At 40.8% G+C, this 24,714-nt stretch overlaps 1 protein-coding gene and 1 long non-coding RNA gene across 3 annotated transcripts; both read left to right on the top strand.

Annotated features, from left to right (window-relative positions):
• The first annotated feature begins 113 nt into the window (after nt 1-113).
• Nucleotides 114-10,463, top strand: LOC112173114 (beta-glucosidase 42). Of its 2 annotated transcripts, none has more exons than XM_040508896.1 (13): nt 114-318; nt 1,199-1,265; nt 1,470-1,528; nt 1,886-1,961; nt 3,355-3,453; nt 3,525-3,612; nt 5,945-6,170; nt 7,180-7,295; nt 8,640-8,854; nt 8,940-8,974; nt 9,065-9,167; nt 9,474-9,582; nt 10,027-10,463. In XM_040508896.1, exons 1-13 carry the CDS (start codon nt 214-216, stop codon nt 10,220-10,222), a joined length of 1,494 nt encoding a protein of 497 aa, XP_040364830.1. In that variant the 5' UTR covers nt 114-213; the 3' UTR covers nt 10,223-10,463. The 2 variants fall into 2 exon arrangements, with proteins under 2 accessions (XP_040364830.1, XP_024166436.1); XM_024310668.2 differs by having other exon boundaries at nt 115-318; nt 3,379-3,453.
• Nucleotides 10,464-15,950: 5,487 nt separating this feature from the next.
• LOC121050258 lies at nt 15,951-17,109 on the top strand. Its single transcript, XR_005802496.1, has 2 exons — nt 15,951-16,257; nt 16,446-17,109. It is a non-coding gene; the product is annotated as an uncharacterized LOC121050258 (long non-coding RNA).
• Nucleotides 17,110-24,714: the final 7,605 nt, after the last annotated feature.

The raw sequence follows: 24,714 nt of genomic DNA on the forward strand, positions 1-24,714 counted from the left end.
TTTTTTTTGTTTTTGGGAAATAATAGAATTGTGGTCCTTTTTGTTTGAAAGGACTAAAGGAGGGTAGGGAAGCCCCTAACCGCCATCATTACTAATGAGCGAACATTTGGACCCAGAGAGTAGATCGATACCCCACCCCAACCAACACATTGACGAATACAGGCCTTCTAAAAAGCAAGGCCTTGCCTCCTTCCTTAGCTACTGTACGTAGAAATGGCTAAGATGGAGTTCTTAAAGGAATATGAACAGGCAGATGAAGTCTCTCGCAGTGCATTCCCTCCTAACTTTGTCTTTGGCGTTGCCACTTCCGCCTATCAGGTCAGCTGTTCATCTTTCTGCATGGATTACATTCCAGATCCCCCGTAAAACAGAAAATCGCATTCACTTATTGCACAATTTGACCCTCGCATCAAATTCATTTGCATCAGTCCTCGTTTCCTTGATCACGGTTATACTACGAACTCTGTTACTTTTTATCATCAATTTGTTGCAGAAGAGAAAATTGCATCAGTCCTCGTTTCCCTTTTCTTTTCTCGGTTTCTTCTGTTATGCTATTGCTCTGCTACAATTGAGTGGTTCTGTGCAATTTGTCACTGAACTGTTTTTTTTTTTTTATTTCTCTTTGTCTGTACCTGTTTTGATTCATATTATATGATGTTGTGGTTTTGGGGATTATTTTGTGCCTCAGTGAAGGGTTGTCTCATTTGGACGAAAGCTTGATTATTGTGTGCTTCTGGATGTAATGTTATGTGTGTCAAAGGACTCGAATCAATTTTGTTGTCCTGTGTGCCAGGATAATAATAAAGAAAATAAAAATCAAGAAAAAATCTAAATTTGATCCAGACCAACAATTTCTTTGGCCTTGACAAAATAGCATCCGACTGCATCTGAAATACCCACCTTTAGTTTGTTTCATGTATTAGCTAATAAATATGAAAACATAAATAAAATAAAGCTCCTGCTGGCTTACTCATGTAATCAGGTTGATAATTTTTAAAACGAAAAGCTTGGAATTTGTAATAGAGATAGGCCGATAACAATGCGTTATGTTTTCTTCAGTCATATTTGCAAACAAAGTAACTGGAAAAAAAGTATTTGGTTTTTCTCTCTCTCTTTCAGTAGTCTAAGACATCAACCCGCTATTGTGAATTTCAAAAAGCTTGCTGTCTATAAACTTAGTCTGCTTGTTTGTTTGTAGGTTGAAGGAGCCTGCAAGGACGGCGGCAGGGGTCCTAGTATCTGGGATGCTTTTACACACACTAAAGGTACCTTCTATTCATCAAGCTTATGACAGTCTCTTCCGGGGACCAGCATCTAGCTTGATGCTGTCAAATCTTTTGATGATATTTTTATACATGTTTTTATTTTGTTCTTTTCTTTTTCTTTCCTTTGCTTTTGTTTTTGTTTTTGTTATTTTTTATTTTTTATTTTTTTGTTATGGAACTTACATGTATTTCTTGATACATTAGGCAAGATCATTGATGGAAGCAATGGTGACATTGCTGTGGATCAATATCATCGGTATAAGGTTAGTAATAATCAATTTACCCATGGTTACATCACTTCTTTTCTTTTTGGTCTTTTGCCCTGATGCCGTCTTTCCAGTGTTGGAATTGCAAGGCATTTACTAGTTTTCTGTGTCTTCTTTTTTCCTATTAAGTGGAATGCGAAGGATGAAGACCGGTATAGTTGCTTTGTGCTAGCCTAATCTGTTAGTAGTAATTTTTGTTTAAATATATATATATATATATATATATTTTAAATACATGATTAGATTCTTTGCAGTTGTCTATTCCTTCATTTTGATCATAGAGTTACTCAAAGCTGGAATTTCAGTTCATGCCATCTACTTAACATGCATCACAAACCATTTAATGCTACACAGGAAGATGTTGATCTCATTGCCAAGTTGGGATTTGATGCTTATCGGTTTTCCATATCATGGTCTCGAATCTTCCCTGGTATGTGCCCTAATACCTTTAATGCAGTTCTTGCTAAGGGTAAAAAGAGTTTGATAATTAACTCTGTATTCTGTATGGTTCAATGTTTTCTTTTTTTTAAAAATAAAAAACAGGTTTCTTTTTGTTATATTATTAATTTATTGCTATAATTTTCTTTGTAGAATAGCTTTGATCTAGTCATTGGACTTTTCTTGACATCTTTTCTATTAGAAACATACTGTTATTAAAAGATTAAGCAAAGTGTCCACTGAATTTGATAGCCATCTTCTAGTCTACATCTCAAAATAGCACCAAACAACAAAAAGGTAAAACTAAAAAAGAGTTAATCCGCAGCAGCACTCCAATTATAAAGAATAGCTTGGAGTGAAATATTTCTGCATTATGAGGAAACAGATGCCCATAGAGGTGTGCAAAATTGAACCCTTCCCTACAAAAACTTAGCTCCTCTATTTCCTACAATAAACTTGTAGCTATATCCAACACAGAATTCAATGGATCCTAAGTCAGATTAGACTAGGCAAAACCCTTTTTCGATAGAGCTACTGCAACTTGACATTGTAAATACAAATGGTTCATGCACTCAGTTCCATCTTTACACATTAAACACCCATGAAGGCCATGAGGTAAAAGGCATATAGCAGGTCCTCTCCTTTGAACAATGTCAAGTATTAACGTTTCCATGAACAATATCCAAGCTAACGCCTTTATGTTGAGAGGAACTATAGCTTTCCCTGTTACAGAGGAGAGAATGAAATGAGAAGTTGAAAGGTTCTCCATCACATGCCTCACTAATGTGATGATAAAGAATCATTCTCCTACCAAGGTGATACAGATACTTCCTGATCTCTCAAGTTCCCTCTAAATCCATAGTCCCACGACTAGAGGAATTAGTACATGCCCTAGCTATGAAAAAGTGATTATAATGTGTTTATCTATGTATAGGTTTTCCTGACACCCCTGCATTTGGGAACTCATCGCTAAATTTTAAATATAATGGAAGCTATTTGAGTTACATAAAATTTGTCTACATAGTAAGTTTTAGAGATTGTGGGAAATAACAGAGTCAACCAATTTGTATTGTGAGAGTGGTTAGTGGAAAAGTTACTGATTAGATCTTCAGCTTAATGGTGACTATTATCTTCTAAGTTAAAGTATCCTTATCCAATTTACAACTTGCATTGACTTTTCTACAGAAATTTGATGGTTGGTTCCTTATAGACAACTACAGCATAGTTGCTGCGCAACATTTCAGAGTTGTCTAAAGTATTGAAAACATATTGAGATTACAGTGTAGATATTCTAAGTGGAAATCCCTAAGAAAATAATTTTAACTAATTTTTAAGCGGCTGGGCATTTTTCATGTTTCTCTTGGCTTAGCTTAACTTGATGACAGTGTATCTTATGTTTCTGTTTGCAGATGGTCTAGGAACCAAAGTCAATGAAGATGGGATTGCTTACTACAACAATGTCATTAATGCTCTCCTGGAAAAAGGTATGAAGCTTTTTATACTGATTTCCTTCTAGTTGCATCAATGATCTCTATTCAGCAATTTATTCTTGCAGGCATTCAGCCTTATGTAACGCTGTACCATTGGGATCTACCATTGTACCTTCATGAAAGTATGGGAGGGTGGTTAAACAAGCAGATTGTGTAAGTACAATATTGTCAATTAGTTAAAATTTCTAATAAATTTTATTTATGCAAATATCCTGATATTAAATAATATTCATAGATGTGAAAAAAAAAATTTCTGTTGAAAAAAATAATTTGCTACATTTAACTTGTCAATATTCTCAAGCTTATAGACAGTTTGAAGCATTATTGTCTCCTTTTTGTGTATAGTAGCTAGTAGCTACAGCTTTATTCATTTTATGGTTGAACATTTATGTCTACAGAGTGCATGGCTGAATACTTTATGGAGCTACAGAATAGGAAAGGATGCTAGAAATAGAAATTTTTTTTTTTTTGGCTTTAATAAGGTGACTCTTAGAATTTCAATTCAAGTTCTAGAGACTATAGTCAATGAATTAGCATTATTTGAAGGACAAATGTTTCTTTCTGTTTACCTTCAATATCTATTAAAGGAGGACTTTTCTCATTCTAGACACACTTCAAGTTGAATATTGAACCAGAAAGCTAAAACTGTTTACCTTTCCTTACTGCTTTTAGAGGAGATCAGAAGCTTCTGGTTTCTCTAGTTGTCTAGGTGGTAGGGTGACGCTAGGGACAAAGGTAGGAGTTTTTTAGGTTTCTCCGTGCACTCGTAGATTTGCGGCCTACCTATCAGTTTTCCATATAGTGAATTTTATATTCTGCCATCCCTCATGTAACATACTTGAGGAAAGACATTGTGATTTACACTACGCTATGTTTTTTGAGTAGTCCCTATGATACAAGCTGAACAATGTCATTGGAAAAACTATATGGACTTACACCAGGGAAATGAACAATGTACATCATTTATATACTGCGCTATGGAGAGATCTAGAGAGAATTATGTCTTCAGATAATCTTTATAGATTTGCAGCGAGCTTATCATAGGGGCATCAGGTAACCGGGGATATAATAGGGAAAAAGGCTTTAAGATTAATTGATTTGCATCTGGACTTACACCAGGGAAATGAACAATGGACATCATTTATATACTGTGCAGACATATTGAGAGATCTAGAGAGAATTATGTCTTCAGATAATCTTTATATATTTGCAGCGAGCTTATCATAGGGGCATGAGTTAACCAGGGATATAATAGGGAAAAAGGCTCTAAGATTAATTAATTGATTTGCATCTGACTACATGGAATATAATTATAACAAAAGGAGTATGAAGGTGACAAAATCAAAAGTCAGAAAGTTCCAAAAAGTGAAAAGCAAAATTTGATATCTAGGCTCAATCATCCATAGAGGGAGAGATTGGAGATAGGGGCTTATTCTTAATAGATCATATACAAAAGTCAAAGGGGAAATTTGTTGGGTTTCCAGCCCATGAGTCTTTCCTAAGACAGTTGTCTTAGAGTATGAGAATTGTTTACCCAGTAGGTTTTGGATTCCTACTGATGAATGGAGTTCCAATAAGGAAGGAAAATCCTTATTGATGTAGGATAATCCTTGTTGATTACAGAGAAAGAGAAGGCATAATTGCCTACCACCAATAGGAGTAGGTTTCCTAATCAGGTGAAGAAAGCTGATATCCTTATGCCTTGGTTTTGCATCACAGAGACAGAGAGCAAAGTGTTTTCCATTCTCAGAGTTAAAGAGTGAGAGAGGGCGAAGGAGAGGGAGATAGGAAGAAAAGACAGAGTCCTTGTTTTCTTATTCTTTCTGGTTGTTCATCAAGTCTGTTTGAGGCTTGCTATGATTGTGTACCCATTATAAATATAGTGGAAGACTGTTTTTCTGCCTCGTGGACGTAGGCAAAAGTTTTGCTGAACCACCTTAAATTCTGTGTTCTTGTGCTCGTATCTTTGTGGTTGTTTCTCTTGGTGTGCTGTGCTTATTTGTGTTTTCAACTTCACATATTGGCCGATCACAGCAAACTTAGGATTTAGCACCCCTTGGAGATAAAATATGGGAGGAAGAACTGCAATGTTTAGGCCAATTAGAAAGAATGACTTAAATCAATCATCAATATAGATTAGAGGGTAGTGCTAGGAGAAGGGGAAGATGAAATATGACACTCGTTGTAGGTTATGAGGAAAAATATAGCCTAAGATAGGAAGGAAAGGAGAGGTTCTCTTTGGGACTAAACGCCGCAGTATCTGAAATCATAGAAAATACAGCAGTCATCTCCTTTGTTATCAGCACACACATTAAATGGCAGGGGGATTGAATAATGGTTTACAACAAAAGCTTCAGGATTGTATAGTAACTACTAACTGTCCATATAATTCTTCATTATGCTTTCTCGCAAGATTTAAATTTTCATTATATTGTTCAGATATTCCATCATATAAACAATCAATTCACATTTTCTGAAAATGCAGAAAATACTTCTCAGCCTATGCAGACACCTGCTTTGCAAGTTTTGGCGATAGAGTAAAGCACTGGATCACAATTAATGAGCCTCTTCAAACTTCCGTCAACGGTTACGGTTTCGGGATATTTGCTCCCGGAAGACATGAACATGCATCTACAGAACCATATTTGGTTGCGCACCATCAACTGTTGGCCCATGCTGCTGCTGTTTCCATATACCGAAGCAAGTATAAGGTATACTGTTCAATTACTTGTGTCTTCTCTCTTCTTTTTGGTTTTTGGGTGAGGCGGTTCGTAGAAATTCTGTAACACGGCCAGGATAGCCGCTAAAATTTAGAAAACTGAACCAGAAGACAACAATCTCAACAACTCAAGACTTAATGTGGTTGACTAACCCAAATTGATTGACCTACGTCCCTGAGTGAAAATGATGAATCCAGATACACTGAAGATTACAATAAAAGAACCATATGGTTCCTCCCACACAAAAACAATTCCTCTTCTCTCAAGCCAATCTGTAAGTGATTTGTTGTTGCAGCCCAAGTTGTGTGTATTGTGATCGTGAGTCCCACATTGGTACGTACTGAGTTGGTCTAGATATATATCTATCTATTTCTCTATCTATACCGAGGCCCCTTTTTGGGGTCACATGATCCACCAGATCTTTATTTACCCAAAACTCTCTATAACATGATACACCATTACAAGCCAACAAAAACATAAATGGAAGTGCAAATATAAACACATACCTACTAAATTCACCACCTGCGAAAAGCTTGGGTTCAGTTGCTAGTACAAGGAATTACAAGGAGCCTCTTTAGTGTCCAGTCCCTGTTGGGAATGATGCCAAGGTTGGTGACTCTGTCACTAGGTCGGAACAGATGGTGTCTCAGTCAACTATGTACTAACATGCAGGTTCGGGAAGATTGCAACACATGTTGATACTGAAAGGTTCTCAGGGATCTGATAGTGAGTTTTGATGATGACATTGGGCATTTAAGTGGTGTTGTGTGAGTTGTGCTAACATATGTTGAGTCCCATGGTTGTTATCTAATGAGTTGGCTGAAACTATGTAATTATTGCCAAGAGCCTTACTAGTGAGCAGTGACTGGTTTGTGCTATCCCGCTGTTCCTATGTTTTTCAAAAGTCTCTTTATTTGTTAAATTAGGAATCATTTTGTTAATTAGATTTATATACAATTTTATTTTGTTCCAACTCTTGCTGCTATCTGTGTCCTTTCAGGACAAGCAAGGTGGACAAGTAGGGTTGACAGTAGACTGTGAATGGGCAGAGGCTAATTCAGATAAAATTGAAGACAAAATTGCTGCAGCAAGGCGCCTAGATTTTCAGATTGGATGGTATTTACTTGTTCCCTAACTATGATAAAATAAAGAACTAATACTATCTAATTGTGGGAGAGCTTTTAATGAGCACCACTAAAGTGAGGACTTTCTAGTCAGTGGTTTAGGAGACTCACTTCTCGTTTACATTACCGCAGATCAACCGTTAGATGTTTATGTATGTATGAGTAGATCACTTCTGAAAACTTTTTTCCAAATTGCTAATCATTAAGGTACAGAACTAGATTAAATCAATGGACAAACTAAATCTGTCAATTTTGAACAGTTTATGTTTATATATGATAAATTACGATTATGAATGCCTTAACAATTTTCCATTTGGTTGACAAATTGTATAAATGATCTACACATGAATCTCTAAACATCTAACAGTTGATTTGCAGAAATGTGATTGAAAAATAGGTCTCACAAGAAAGTCCTCATTTTATTGGCCCATCTAATTGTATTGTTTTGAATCTGCCAAAATTGTCGTGAACTGTGGCCTGTTGGTTAGCCAGCCTAACCAACACCGTGGAGGTCATGGGTTCGAATCTCACTGACATCAGGGATGGGTGGGTGGGGTGGTGATAAAAACGAAAAAAAATATGCTAACATTTCAGGGTATTACTCTATTTAATTACTGAAGTATAGAATATTGTATATATTGGGATTATACTAATTCCAAAAAAAAGTTGTAACAAAAATGCAACTCTCTCTCTCTCTCTCTCCCCACACACACACAGGCGCGCACATTCCTGCTAGTCTGCTACTGATATGAACACTCAAATGGGCTTGATTTAAGCCTACCTAAGGTGAAAGTAGATACGACAAATTCAAATTTTTGATGAAGCACTTGAATGAGCTTCATTTTTCCTACATTGGTGGGACTAGCAGCTTCAAAAGTTGTCGGTGCAAGTTATTTTATCAACAATATTAGGACCATGATAAATGAATTACTTGAGCATAAGGCCCATCATAATTGATAAGAGAATGTTTATATTTTTAGACATATTCATCATTTGTTATGCACTCAAGCATCACACTATTAGTACCATCTATCCCAGATTCCCCACAGATTGAAACTTGAATTGTAATCCGTCTTGCTGCCTTCTGGTATGATGGAAATCTTATTAATTGAAACAACATTGTATTTAGATCCTATTTATGAAAACTTTGCTTAAAAATACAAAACATGAGTAGCACTTCCAAAGGGAAAGTAATCGTATTGCACTGGGTTTCTTTTGACAGATTTCTATAATTCAGCTCCCAGTGCCAACTCAGGCAGTTTGTTAGATGAATTTAAATCGTTTTCTCTCCTGTTTGTATTGTTTAGGGATCCACCTCAACTATTTCCGAATGCAGGTACTTAGATCCAATATATTCTGGAGAATATCCCAAAGTTATGCGTGAACGACTTGGAGATCGGCTTCCCATATTTTCAGAGGAAGATAAGGATTTGCTCAAGAACTCGTTGGACTTTGTTGGTCTGAATCACTATACATCAAGATTTATTGCTCATGTAAAAAACAGCCCTGAGGAGGGTGATTTTTATAAAGCACAAGAGCTGGAGAGGATCGGTAATTTCTCCAACTACTTCATCATTGATTTTCATAACAAAAGTCTCTTGCTATCTTTATTTAAATGTTCTTTCTTTATCATCAGATAAATGGGAAGGAGGTGAGATTATTGGCGAGAAGGTATGAACTCCATCTTCACACATCACAATTATTGTGAGCACATAGTTATCTTATACCTTGTCCAGTCTACTAAAAGGTTCTGCTTGGCAGGCAGCATCAGAATGGCTTTATGTTGTTCCCTGGGGCATCCACAAGGTCCTGAATTACATAGCACAGAAATACAATAGTCCACCGATATATATTACTGAGAATGGTATGAACTTATACATTCCTAAGATAAGGAGAAGAAAAAACCATTATATTATTCCAATGTAATATGATTTTTCATCCAAGGGATAGTTTCATTAATAGTCACTCCCTAAACAAAAAAATTAATAGTAATAAACTTTGGATAAGGATTTGCTACTATAGAACCTTCTGCCATGGTATCGACAATGTAATTAGAAGGTTTAAAGTATTTCTGGCTACTGATCTCGAAAATCACTTTGTGCACCTTTGTCGGAGGGCCTTTAGATGGTAACAAGCTGATCCTTTCCTTTTTTTCTGAAACCTATTACAGGTATGGATGATGAGGATAATGACTCCTCCCCACTTCATGAAATACTAGATGACAAACTGAGAGTTAGTTATTTTAAGAGATACCTTGCAGCGGTCGGCAATGCAATGAGGTAGCTCGACTGCATTTTCATTGAGTTTTCATGTAAAATGGTAAATAGATCATTCTTGTCATGTGCTATCTGAATGTGGTAGACTGGTATGTGGGAGCATTAATTTTACAATATCTGAATGTGGTATCATTCTTGTCATGTTCCATCATTGGTAGAGTACTGTCAAATTAAATGAGTTGCATAAAGGGAAGGTAGGTTTGTAACTGGAAAGCCCCCTCCCTTTGAGGGTGTGCAAAACATTTAAGAACTCCAAATAACATCATTTTTAGAGATGGGCATGAATCTCTTCGCAAAATCAGTCGTTAACTTATTAGGGCAAGGAAGAAAATGGGAGAAGACAGATGGCATCTGCACTCATATTTTATGTATGATAAGCATAAAGGTGATGAAGAACTACTGTTCTTTTTTCTTTTTTTTTTTCTTTTTCTTTTCTTTTCTGGACAGGGATGGAGCAGATGTGAGGGGATACTTTGCATGGTCATTACTGGATAACTTTGAGTGGGCTCAAGGCTATACCAAGCGCTTTGGTTTGGTTTACATTGACTACAAGAATGGGCTCTCCCGGCACCCAAAATCTTCTGCATACTGGTTCTTGCGGTTCTTGAAAGGTGGTGAAGGGAAAGATGGCAAGGAGGAATAACTGACGGTCAATCCTTAACGCCAAATTGGCTTGTTACATTCATTGGTTTTATGCCAGTAAGGGACCTCGATAACATGTTTCATGTCGCAAAGTTTTTATGTTTCTTGAAGTCTTATTATTCAAACGATTCTGGAACTAGTTTTATGTGCATACTGTATTATATGCATATTGCGTGAAAAGTTGAGCTGTTGAGGTTTTCATTTGCAGTATAGCCGATGTTAGATCTATCAACTGCCCACCAGCTATATTGGTCATCGAGTCCTCTTATTTAGTTTGTCTTTGTTATTCTTTCACAGTAATAACCTACTAAGAGCATCTCCCACAGTGATACTTATATTCATAGCTAAAAATAGCTAAAAGTGAAATATAACTAATTAACTATTGAGTTATGTTCCAGCAGAATACTTAAATCTCAAGTTAAATTTAGGTTTTAGTTAAATTTTCTCTCATCCTAGCTAAATATAGCTAGAGAATTTAGCAAAAACTAAATTTAACTTTTGTTTAGGTATTCTGCTGGAGTAGAATTTTAGCCTAAAATTAGCTAAATATTAAATTTATTTTGAAATAAGTAGTCTGTTGGAGATGCCATAAAGTAATAGTACCTATGAAATAAAATTCAGGTAACAGGGATAACTACATATCAATCAATCAATTCTCTGCTAGGTTTCAGCCATGCTCTCTCCCTTCCTTCCTTGCCGTCTTGTGTGGCTAACTCCCCACCTTCAATGGCGAGTTGGCGTCGGGATTCTCTGTCAATTTCTAGCGCCTGGTGGAACTTCAACAGCTTTCCCGAATTTGCTTTTGATTTTAGCGTTACTCGGTTTCGTGATGGTGCACCATACTTTTTTTTTTTTACTTTGAAACGGGCTTTTATTCGGGCATTCGGATTTTGGGTTTTTTTCTTAGTTTATATGCGAAAATTCTTGTATGCACGGGCAGTGCAAGTGACTCGGCACTTATTAGGTGATTTCAGTCTTTGATATTTATAGTTAACTTTTTCTTAATAACAAAAAAAAAATGCACTTGATGTTATATCAGTCGTCCATTCATGTTGGTGCAAGTGCACGTCGATACTCTGAATCTCTTGTTGTGTGTATGTTGTTAGTATGATGGTTTGCATGTTACATCAAACCCACCGATGGTCCTTTTTTCTTTTGAACAAGTTATTTGAGTGCTCAAGGTTTATCCGCTTGGGTTCTTGGTGGTTGGTGCAGTCTGATCTCCTATGGTGGCTTGCATGCAATATCAGAGTGGAGTTGTTCGTCCTTGTAAGATTCTTCTTGCGTTTGGGATTGGCTTCGAATGAGGTAAGAGTTCTAATTCAATGGGATTGGTTGTTGGTTCAATGTTTTATGGCAATTTGTGTGTTGGGTGCGGCGACTCCTCGATAGGGTCGGGGCTATTGGATGGTGGCTCTGGTGGTTTTATTGCACTAGCAGTCCACTAGTTGGTTGATAGGATGGTCCAGGAGATGGTAGTTCTTATTTTTGGGTGCTTTAGTTGTAATTTGAGTAGCTAGCGGTGATACAAGCCTAAAGTCGAAAGGACCTTGATTTGGGGAAGATAGGCTCTTCTAGCTCATCTTTTGTGGAAGGCTAAAGCGGCGCATGAAGCATGGACTATGAGCTAGAAGAGCCTTCCATATGCAACTTTTTGTAAATTTTCTCTGATAGAGAATAGGTACTTAAGTCAATTCATTCTTTCGTGCGCTTTTTGTGATTATTTATCCATTGATGAAATTGTCGCTCATATGAGATCGCCGAGATCTCAATATGATATTGACCGTTGATCCGTTGTTTACCTACTCTGCCCATTATCCACTTGTCGAGTACGGCATCAATGAGGAATGGATTATCGTGAGGTTAGCGTACTGTCTGCTCTTCAAACTAGAAGATAGTGATAGGCTCTCACCTGGACTTGCTTGTCTTCGTTGGTTTCTCATAGTGGATGTTGAAGATTCATTTGGGTGGTTCGCTTAGCTATGATGTTTTCTCGCTCTATTTGAGAGTTTGGTGATTGGGGCCCCGCCATCCGCTGTGTGTATGCAGCTAATGACCGCCACATTTGTCACAATTGGTCCTGCTCATTGGACCTTGTACTATTGTAACTTGTCTTCCCGGAAAAGTATGAGAATGTTTCGGATTATAGTTATTGTTGGGGGACGTCTCAACGTCAGAACCTACTCCTGAGAATATAGAGATCTCTGTAAACTACACTAGTGTCATGAGACGTGGGATAGAAACTCCATCATCATTGATGGATGTATTCGTGTATTCTGTTGCGCGAGAAATTATTATGTCTTATGACATCGAACCACGCTCCGTAGATGAATGTCAAAGTAGAGAAAATTGGCCCAAATGGAAAGATGTGATCCAGGCTGAACTTGATTCACTAACTAATAGGAAGGTTTTCGGGTCAGTGATGCCGACATCTCCTAATACAAAACATGTTGACATAAATGGGTCTTCGTTAGAAAGAGTGATGAGAAAAACGATTTTGTAGACTCGCTTCGTGGCATAAGATTTCTCACAACGCCCTAGAATCGACTACGAGGAGACATATTCTCCCATAATGGACTTTGTTATGTTCTACTACCTTATCAGTTTGGTAGTTTCTAAAAAACTGAACATGCAACTTATAGATGTGGTCACAACGTATCTTTATGGGGATCTAGATACGGAAATATACATGAAAGTCCCTGATGGACTTTAGCTACCCAAGTCAAGTGACTCTAGACCACGGAGCGCGTTAGCAATAAGGTTGGAAAGGCTCACTATATGGACTGAAACAATCTGCACATATATGGTATAACCGTCTAAGTGACTACTTGATTGAAAAGAGATATGTAAATAATGAACTATGCCCATGCGTTTTCATTAAGAAGACAAGTTCCTAATTTGTTATTGTCACGGTTTACGTTGATGACATGAATATCATTGGAACTCTTGATGAGTTAAGGGAAACCGCTGAACATTTGAAATCCAAATTTGAGATAATGGATCTTGGGAGAACATAGTTTTGTCTCAGTTTGAAATTGAGCACCGTGTATATGGTATGCTGATTCACCAACCAGCTTATACAAATGATGCCAAGGCGCTTTAATGAATATAAAGTCAAGCTCGTTAGCATTCTCATGGTCGTCCATAGTCTTGACCTTAAAAATATCTATTTCATCCCAAGAATGATGATGAAGACATGTTAGAGGTAGAAGTGCTCTATCTAAGTGCAATAGACGCATTATTGTACTTAGCACAATGCACAAGACCAGACATCTCATTTGCTATGAACTTGTTAGCTAGATATAGCTCTGCGCCAACGCAACGCCATTGGACTGGTGTAAAGAATATATTTCGTTACTTAAGGGGTACGATAGATACGGGCTTGTTCTATCCCTATAGAGAGAAAATGAAGGATGACATGATGAATTCGGACCCACTATGCATCGAGAGCGCTGCTACCGCATGTATAGCTAGCCAGCATCCCCTACGCCTCACCAAATATCAAATGATGTTTTGGAAGGTTTTGCTGATGTCGAGTATCTCTCTGACCCGTATAAAAGTCGTTCTCGAACTAGTTGTGTATTCACCAACCGCGATATCTTAAAGGGCTACAAAACAGACCCTTGTCGCTACATAATTACGCATATTCGAAGCAGTTCGTAAATATATATGGTTGAGATCCATAATTATGCATATTCGAAGCACTTATGGTTTGAAGTCTACCACAGATGAGTCTATGAGCATTTATAAGGATAATGTGGCTTTGCATTGGAAAATGAAGCAAGGCTACATTAGTGGTGACAACACCAAGCATATATCGCCTAAGTTCTTCTACAATCAACAACAACAAACTCTCCTCAAGATCAAAGTAAACCAAGTTCGATCTGAGGACAATGTGACAGGCTTATTTACTAAGTCCTTGCCTAAATCCACTTTCAAGAAACATGTGAAAAGTATAGGTCTACAGAAGTTATCCGAACTCCCATGATTGTAGTCATCAAGAGGAGACACAAATATCTGGGGGAGATGTCTACATGTTTTGATCTCGAATATCAATGGTGTGTTGTATTCTTTTTCTTCTTTGACCGAGGTTATTCTGTCCCACTGGGTTTTTGTTACTTGGCAAGATTTTTGACGAGGCGACGTGAGGAGCACCGATATTTGGACGGCACAAGGGAGAGTGTTGAAGGAAGCCCGAATTATGTATATTTGGCCCAAACATGATTACTTATTTCAGTTGTAATAGGGCAGAATCTTCTAGATATCCTAATCAATGTTTGATTAGGTTTCCTTGTACTCAAAGATATTGTACATGTAATCTTCTATATAAAAAGGCCCCCATTATCAATGAAAACATCTAAGTATTCTCCCCAATCTTTTTTCTCTACAACACCATCGAGATTTCTTATATACCTACATCAGACTGAAAACCAGATATAAAAAAAAAAAAAAAAAATCTGGTTTTGATCAAACTGGATAGAAATATTAAAATTCAGATGAACACCTGCACCTAATTGGACTAAATCAATCGGTTTGAGTCGATTTTTCGAGTTTATGGTCTTTTTCGCCCATCCCTAGTTTTAAGTTTTAACGTTGATTGAAGGATCTCGTTAATGTTAGAGAAAGAGGGGGGGGGGGCCAGAGAGAGAGAGAGAGGATATATAATGGTTCGTCTCCCGCTTTGGAGGAGACTACATCCACTTTAAGCTTGCACTATATGAGTTTGGGCCTTGCAGCCCAAATGTATTACAGTATGTAATGGGATGTTGAGGAAATGCGAAGGAGTCTCCTTTTATAGGAAAGAGAGGCTCCTTCCTTCACATTTTTGCAATGTGGGACAAGAAGTCCCCTTTCTAGTCTTCAATGGCTATTATGGAGACATCTTGGCAAGGCCGGGAATGTGGCTTTCTGTCGAGGTCTTGGCCGCTTCAGACTACCATGGGGTAGCTTGGATGTCGGGCTATGGAATGCATATCGTGGTTGGGTCCCACTATGACTTGTGGGCCCGCTAAGAGGGTGTTACTTATGCTTGGTGGAGGTATGTATACCTAATTCTTCAATTTTACTTATAGGAAATCCTCCATATGGAGGTATGTACACCTAATTCTTGATACCAGAAAAATGACCACAACAACATGAGACAATTGAAGATGCAACAAATAGGGCACTCAATAGGCCAAAATTGGGTTCAAAGACTAAAACAATCTTCCTTACAAACCAAGGAAAAAGAATTGGACCATGAAACTGTAATCTCAAGATGAGGAGAAACCTCATCCGGTAGGGACCAAACCAGATCCATGAAAGCATCTTGGGTCAGAGCCGAAGAATTTTCTTTTTGGCCTAAATCCAAGCAATCCCGCTTTGACCCGATCTACATCAACCATACATTCTCTAACGTCACTCGCTGAGAACCCGCAAGCATTGTCGTCACCACTTTAGCGGAGAAGAAGATGTCAGTTGTTGAAATTAGATTAGCAAAGTATTAGGGTTCACAACTGTAGGGATTGTAGCCCGAAATACCCTAATAAACGCTAGACATCTAAGCAAGCTAACCCTAGAGGTTTTACTTTTTAGCTGTACAAACAAAAATCTGCCACCCCCAATGTTCGCGCTAAGGCAAAAACACCAACAGTCCTAGATCAACTAGGAGAGAAATCAAACAGAGGGACCACCTTAAATCTTGGCGTGGTATATCGAGAAGTTCCATAACCGAAACACCATGTTCTAATACCTCACATTTAAGGCAGATATCACCACCACTGTCTCATATACCAAATCAAGCAAAGAAGAAAAAAGCATGTATGGCAACTTGCTCCAAACTCGGGAAGAGAGATCAATCCAAACCTTAACAAACTTCAACATCAACACTTGCCTTATCCACATGCAGAAACTTGCCTAACGCTCCCCCATTATTCTGTTATGATTCTCAATATGGTTAATTTAAAGAGTTCAGGAATGGTTTTGCACTAAGGGAAATACGCATCATTTCATTTTATCAATTGGGTTTTCTTTCTGTCGTGCACATACATTGCACATGTAAGCTTCCAGTTAGGTTATTACAACATTAGGGTTTATTTAATGTAACTCTTGATTGTTGACAAGTGCCACAATCCTCCTACTCCTAGAATGAGTATATTAGGTTTCATTTGTAATTCGACAGCCATCTATCTATGAAGTTTGCTATTTCTCTTTTTCTTAATTTTCATTTCTCTATTATGGTTTAGGCTCATATCAACTATTATCAGAGTTCTTGATTTTGAGGGCAATGGTGAAACAAAAGGGTGGTGGAGGCGGTGGAGCTCTTCCACATGCTTCAGTTGAGCTCACTAATGTTGAGTTTGATCTACAAGTCCACATGGATGAGATCACTGCAAAAACTGGTGCTCTCCAGGCCACTCTCAATACATACCAAGAGTCCTTTAACTCATTTCGTACTGATACGTTCTATAAGGCACAACTCTGCAGCAGCTGCTGATAAGCTGGATTCCTTACTTTTGAAGTTCAGATCTCATCCCCCCTACTTTTGGTTCACCAATTCTTGCAGTGATGGGGGCTTCAGCATCCTCAACAAGAGCCATGACCTCTATAGCTAGTGCTTCATCAAGGGGTAGCATTCCTGAACCTCTTTACAGTCTTCCACTAAACTTATCTGATAAGAATGTGATTTTCAGGCTATGCTAGTGATTTTACCACTGAGGTTATGAATGTTTATACTGAATTAAATGTCACCGAAACCTTAGTATCTAGTGTTGTTAGTGCTTTAGTGTCAAATTCTATTAGTTGTGGAAGGATTGAAATGGTGAATCTAGTTTTAGTGGGATGCGAAATAATGTGCCAACCACAAATTCAGTATCACCAACATTCCAATTTTGGAACTCAACAATTCAATTATTTTGCTAGTCCTTATTTTGCATCAAGTAGCCATCAATTTAACTTTGCTAAGCCACAATACAATTATCAACTTGGACCAACTATTGGCACAAATTCCTTTACTATGACTTATATTGGCCCTTATTCTTACACACCAATAAATTTTACCAATTCACCACCACAAACTTTACCATTTGTTCTTCCCCATTATTTGACCTAAAATCTGCTTCCTTCTTTGGCAATGTGCATCCCACCTATGCAACTACTACCACTCATGTGCCCCCAACTGCTTATACACCTTATGCACATGGTTTCCAACAGATTTATACACCAATGCCACCACCACAACCATATCAGCCAGTAACGTATCAACAGCAACCATTTATGGTAGTTGACCCTAACTGTCCCACAATGTAGCAAATGAAGTTTGAATTTAGTGTGTTTAGGGAGGTGATCCAGTGGAATGGTTAAACAAAGATGAGCAGTATTTTGAGTTTTACCAAATACCAGATGACATAAAGTTAGCTATTGCAACAATGCACTTAGCTGAAAAGCCTCTGATTCATGTTCAAGCATGAATTTCCAAACTCATGGAAATTCAGTGGTTACAATGGGGTGGATTATCAAGCTAGATTGGCTAGAATGCCACAGACTGGAATTGTTGGATACTACAAGGACCAATTCACTAGACTTTCAAGAAGAGCCTCTAGTTTTTTCAACAATTGTTACTCTCATGTTTTCTGGGTGGCTTGAAACTTAGTAATATAATTGATGTTAAGGATAAAAAACTCAGAACATTATATGAAGCTTATGAGTTGGCTAAGATTTATGAAGAAAAGTAATTGAGTCTTAGAAACCATGCAAGAGCAAATTATGGAAACAAGAACAACAATGTGGTTCCCATTAGAAATACCAACTTAGAAACTGGTAATGCTACTCCATTTAGAACACCACAACCAACAGCTCCAGCTAGACTTCAAGCCGCTTCATCACATGTTACAGGCAACAATGTGGGTGGAAATAGAAGGTTAACACGAGCTGAGGACCAAAAAATAAGAGCTAGAAACCAATGTTTTTTTTTTGTGATGAAATTTTCAGGCCTGGCCATAATTGTAGAAGGGGCAAGCCATGATGCTTATTGAAGTGATGCAAGAGGAAATGGATATCCAGGGCCCCAACAACAATGAAGGGTTGGAAGATGTTCAACTTATTATGGAAGAGGCAAATAACTAGGATATACAATTGCATCCAACGGGAGATGGGAACAACACCAGTATAATGCAACTTAAATGGGTGTGTAATAAGCAAAAAATACATGTGTTGATTGATTCAGGTGCCTCACATAACTTTATACACCCTGTACTATTGAGAAATCTGAAGGCAATAGTGAAGGAGATTAAACCATTGAGAGTGAGATTGGCAAGTGGTGAGAATATGCAAGCCATCAGACAAGCTAGGACGGAAATGAATTTACATAACTACATTTTTACAGCTGATTATTATGTGTTACATGTTTCTAGTTGTCAAGTTGTATTAGAAGCAATGGTTGAAGACACTTTGGGACATTGTTTGGAACTTTGAGTTCATTAGAATGAAGTTTTACAGTGGTGTGAAAGCCTATTCATTACAAGGTGAAACATAAACTCAAGCAACTATGGTAAGTTGTAAAGCAATGACAAGGTTGCTGAGAAGAGGGAAGGAAGCAGCGATGGTGCAGTTGAATACCACAATCACACTTCAGTCTGCAGAAGCTGTGCACCCAAAAATTCAGGAGTTGATGCAAAAATACTGTTTCTGGTGGCTTTCTCCGGGTACCTCACACAGAATGCTATACCTCCTGGGGTACCGATCCACCTCCTAAATCCTATATGCAGAACACAGCATTAGAGGGATAAACCGTACCGGACGGTTTATGCCTCTCCGATGCTTAAGTGAGATCTCAATGTATATATATGTGATTCTAGTAAATAGTAGGCAAAAGAGTTATTACCCGTAAAAGGTGGTTGGGCTGGTGTCCTTATACTAGAGCATGGGAAGGAGGTTTCCCCGATCCTTGATGTGGGATGAAAGTTGCTTCTTCTGATACTGTATCAGCCCTCTGTTGTGTAATTAGATGGGCTGATGCTGGCCACGCCCCGGGCCCTGGGTGGCCGGGGTGATATCCCCCATGGGCCCCGTCGTGGTGGGCTGTGAGCCCGACCCATGGCATGGTATCCGGGTATCCCCACGGGGCCTGGCCGATAGTGCCAAACCTAGTGGAGATCTCCCATGTATGTACAAGTCCCCCAAGTTCCCGTTCAAGATATTTCTTGGGTGGGGACTTGATAGATTTTGGCGCAAGGTTTGGCACTAGTGTGCCCCTCAGGGAGTCCCCCAAGTGCACATGCAAGGGATGGCTTGAGCGGGTTACACTGTAGGTAGCTAATCTACAGTGCTCCCAATTTAACCCTGTGGGTTTGAGATAAACTTTGGTACCGCTGGAGCTTTGAGCCTCCGGTACCCGATGGGGTTGAGGGAGGGCTTGAGCCTCTGGTACCCGATGGGGTTGAGGGAGGGCTTGAGCCTCTGGTACCCGATGGGGTTGAAGGAGGGCTTGAGCCTCGGGTACCCGATGGGGTTGAAGGAGGGCTTGAGCCTCCGGTACCCGATGGGGTTGAAGGAGGGCTGTACCCGATGGGGTTGAAAGAGGGCTTGAGCCTCTGGTACCCGATGGGGTTGTTCGTGCATGTCAGCCACGTGGGGCTTAAAGAGTGGTGGTGCAATAAATGCCCGTCCCATCGATTGACGATTTCGAGGCGTGGAGAGATGCGTGGGACACGTGTAGTGATCCTACGGTTGAAGGCTTTTCGTCTTCAACGGCTGTGATTTCTTGGAGATTGAATTTAAGAGGGAAACCGACTGTTTCCCTTCACTTTTCGCAGAAACTCTCAGAAAACTCTGCCGATTTGTAGTGTGGAGGCGAAAAAATCAAGGGGAGAAGTGTTGGTATTTCTGGAGTGGGCGATCGATCGACTGTTGAGAGAAAGGTAAGAATCCTTGTTGCCTTTGTTTGTGGGATTTGGTTGCTTCTTTTCTCGCTTGTTTTCTCGCTTCTTTTCTGGTATGGATATTTTCTGGTTTTCAGTTTATCTCTGCCTGGGTTTTTGTGTAATGAAAAGGAATAGGAATACGAACAATGTTGGTGTGGATTTTTGTAGGTAGTGCCTAAGGGAAACACTGGGTTTTTCTAGGTTTTTAGGTTTCTATAGCTTTCTGGGTTTTGTTGGTTTTTTTTTTTGGAAGTGGGGAATGATCCGCACTTCAACCAAGTCGTAGATCTAGACTCAGGCTAACCCTTGTGTTTCTGATTCCAGATAGCGAATTTGGGGCCCCGGTTGACATAATTTTTAGGATGGAATCAGAAACCAAGGCTGGGAATGCGGGATCGTCGTATCAATCTTCCGCGAGACAAGCGGAAGCAGATATTGACCGGTACCTCGCTCGAGGTAGTACCCGGGTGGAATTAGCGGAGAACACTGGATCCTCGACTGGGGTGTTCTCGGAGAGTAGCGAGGGTACCGATAGAGGTGAGAGCGAGGGCGATTCTGGGGAGGCACGAGTAGTTACGGTGGCTATTCCCGAGGGCATACCTAAACCTAGGTACACGCTAGTGGACGGGACTGTGTGCGACGAGCCCGGGAGAAGTATGACTATACCGGAGATCGTGACGATGAGGTTGAAGTGGGGAATACCAGACGAGGTAGCACTTAGGCCTTTGAAGGTAGGGGAGATGGCTGCGAATCCTCCCCCGGGATGGGTGGCGCTGCACGAGAACCAATTCTACCAAGGACTATCCTTACCGCTGCCCCGGTGCCTACAGTATCTGTTGAGGATGCTGAACCTGTCACTGGGGCAGTTGACTCCAAATGCTTGGCGGCAAATTTTGAGTATGGTGGCCATGTGGGACTTGTGCCATCAAGGGTGGCCCACCGTTAACGAATTCTGAGCCGTGCACCGGGTCTCGTACTCACGGAAACAACTTTGTCAAGGTACCGTGACGTTCGCTGCTCGGGACTATGAGCCCCTAGTTACCGATCTTCCCACCTCTCGAAGCAAGAGGTGGAGGAATAAAGTGTTTCTTGTTGGTGGACAGTGGCAGATCAAGAATAAGAAATGGTATTTAACGGGTACGTTTCAAGCCATCGGGGACCAGTCGTACTCGTTGTCCGAGGCTGAAAGGAAACGAATAGCCCGGGTATACGCCGTGTGGAGTGAAGGAGAAAGGAGCTCCTATAGGTTCATCCGGTACTCCATACTAGATAGGCTGGGCCTAGGGAGACTTCCCGGTGAGATTGGTTGGCTGGGTAGTCTTTTTTTTTTTTTCTTTTTTTCTTTTTTTTTGAATACTGACTTTCCAAATTGTTTACAGTGAAAGTCCCGAAGAGGAAACCTCAGAAAGGTAAGGAAGAGGAAACCTCAGAAAGGTAAGGAAGAGGACAGGATGAATGACAACAAGCTGATGGACATGCTTATGAGCCAAGGGGAAGACGCCTTACATATTGATGTTGACTTGGCGTCGAAGGCTACGGGTCGCTCGATCGAAGAATTTCTTCTCAAGATTTCAGAGGACGGGTACGGGAACCCTGATCCTAATGCTCCCACTACTCCCGCTGAGCAGCCTGTTGCCGTGGGTGTAATTACTATTGTCGATACCGGGCGAGGAAAGGCACCGGTGTCTGGCTCTGTCTCTTCCCGGTCAGCTGGGTCGGCCGGTAGTGAGGAGATCTTTCTACCTGGCTAGAAGAAGAGGCACCACAAGCACCGCCATCGGAGCGGGAACAAGGATGACGTTACCTACACTGGTAGGGACATTACAGGGGCGGAACCCAAGAGGCAGAAGAAAAGTCATCCGGGTCCGGAACCGTTGTAGACTCTCGCGCTCTTGTCCCCTAACGTTCCGGTAGTCCCCAAGAAGCCCATAAAGCAGCTGTTGAGCGAGTATGGGGTTGCTGATGAGAAGTTCGTGCGTTCGATGCTTGCTGATCTGAAAGATATCGACCTCGACTGGGTGCGGGCGAAGGACAACTCGCCCAAAGAAAATCGTCGTATCGCCCGGGAATCAATGATGCGGGTACTAGTATTTCTTTTAGTTTATCTGCCAACTATTTGTACCATGCGTGTGCACTAACGGGTTGTCTGCAGGCACTATTCAATGTGTACGCGATTGACGCTAGTGAGGAAGATACGCATTTGAATGAGGAGGTTAGCATTCTCTCCGGGCAAGTGAAGTATCTTCACGGGGAGAAGTCGAAGTTGGGGAAGGAGCGGGACTCCTTGAAGAGGAAGGTAGAGTCCTTGACTCCCATGGTGGCCGAGTTGGAGGCAGCGAAGAAAAAGATCGCGGAGCTTGAGGGTGAACTGTCCGGGATGAGGGATGAAGTGAGGAATGCCTTGGACTCCGAGAAAGAAGCTGCAGAGTCTGCCACGTCATGGAAGGAGAGAGCGGAGCAGCTGGAAGAGTGCCTTCCCATTGAAAAGCAGGAGGCCGTTGCCGGGTTCAAAAGCTCCCAAGAGTTGGTTGATATGCTAATCGCCGCTCAGGACAAGACCGTGGTCGCAAAGTTCAAGGAATGGGTGGCTGCCGGGTACTTGGATGAAGCCAAGTTCAGGCGTGAACTTCTTGAGAAGAGGAAGAAAGCTCAGGAAGCCAAGGAGGGAGGACAAGGAAGCCAGAGTGCAAGGCCCGAGGAAGGGGCGAGTGGTGGTCCTCCCGATGCCTAGATTTAGGGGGTGTGCCTTCCGAGGCTGTATTTTGTGACCCATTTTTGGAACAATGGCCTTGAGCCGGTATTAGGGGTAGCCCTTTATCAAATTATACTTGCCTCTAAGTACGGGATTGCTTCCCTTTAAATTTCCCTATCTCTCTTTTTTTGAATGGAAATGTTGAAAGGGATTAAAATTGCTTGTAATTTATGCCTTACTGAAGCATGTATGTTTAAATTACTTATTACCGGAATCAAGTAATTAACAATAGCTTGGTTGTCCGGTACGTCCGGGAACTAAGGCAAAATAAATTCAAGCAATGGTCTGAATAATCCATTTTTCCATTAAAACCACGCTAGTAGCTTACACAAAAACGAGTACCTGATGGGTAGCTTGCCATAGCTGGATGATCAAAAGCTAGGGTAAGATGCTCCGGGAGCTACTTGTAATAGTACCGGAGGCGTTGTGTATTCCATGGATGTTGAGAAACGACTCCTTCCATGTCCCGGATGTAGAAGGTCGCGGGTCCTACCTCTTCGACGATCTCGTAAGGTCCTGTCCAGGAGGGATCCAGTCCCCGGGGCTCTAGGTAGACCTGTTTCATGACCCAGTCCCCCAACTTCAGTGTCCGGGACTGTACCTTGGCATCGTAATAACGAGCTATTCTCCTCTTGTTTGCGAGATTATGCATGTGCGCCACATCCCTTCGTTCTTCGAGCAAATCAGCATCGAGCTGCAGGCCTTCCTCGTTGGTACCCGCATCGAAGTATTCGATCCTGGGACTCTGAACTTGCATTTCAATGGGGAGAACCGCCTCGGATCCAAAAGCCATGCAGAAAGGGGTCTCCCCAGTAGCCTCAGTCGCAGTGGTCCTGATAGCCCACAACACTTCCGGGAGCTTAGAGGCCCAGAGACCCTTGGCCTCGTCAAGCTTCTTCTTCAGTATCTTCTTGATTATCTTGTTGACAGCTTCGACTTGACCATTTGTCTGGGGGTGAGTTGGGGATGCGTAGAGGATTCTGGTTCCCAAATTCTCAGTATAAGCCCTTAGTTCGTCGTTGTCAAACTGAGTCCCGTTGTCCGGGACTCCGAATCTGCAATAGATGTTCTTCCATAAGAAGTTCTTCACTTTCTCGGTAGTGATAGCAACGAGAGGTTCTGCGTCTACCCACTTTGTCTGGTAGTCTACGGCAACAATGGCATACTTGAACTGTCCCACCGCTGTAGGGAGCTTACCTATCAGGTCTAAGCCCCATTGGTAGAAGGGCCAGGGCGCGAGGAGTATGGAGAGTGCAATAGGCGGTGCCCTTGGAATGTTGGCATACATTTGGTATTTGTGGCAGGAGCTCGATATTGTTTGAGCCAGGGCCGACATGGTTGGCCAGAAGTACCCGGCCCTCAGGGTCTTGTGTGCAAGAGACCGGGCCCCGGCATGGTTACCGCATACCCCAGCGTGTATGTCCTTCATTATCTTGTGGCCGTCCTCTGGTGTGACACACTTGAGGTTGGGGAAGCAATGACCTCTTCTGTACAATTTCCCATTCATGATTGTGTAACGGGCTGACCTCAACTGGAGTCTCCTAGCCTCAACCTTATCGTCCGGGGCCAAACCGTCAACCATGTACTTCAAGATTGGATCCATCCAAGAGGCGGTGTGGTCAACCGTGAATATCTCTGACACTGTTTTGGAAGTGCTGGGCTTCTCGAGTATTTCAACCTTGGTAGACCCGTAAGCAGAGCTTGGAGAGGTTGCCGCAATCTTAGCAAGGGCGTCTGCCTTGTCGTTTTTTGCTCTGGGTATTTGGGTAATTTTGTAGGAGGTAAACCTCTGAGCTAGTGCCTGAGCCAGGGCCTAGTAAGAGGCCATGTGGGGCTCCTTTG

Source organism: Rosa chinensis, chromosome 6, assembly GCF_002994745.2.
Source record: "Rosa chinensis cultivar Old Blush chromosome 6, RchiOBHm-V2, whole genome shotgun sequence".
Classification (NCBI taxonomy): Eukaryota; Viridiplantae; Streptophyta; class Magnoliopsida; order Rosales; family Rosaceae; genus Rosa; species Rosa chinensis.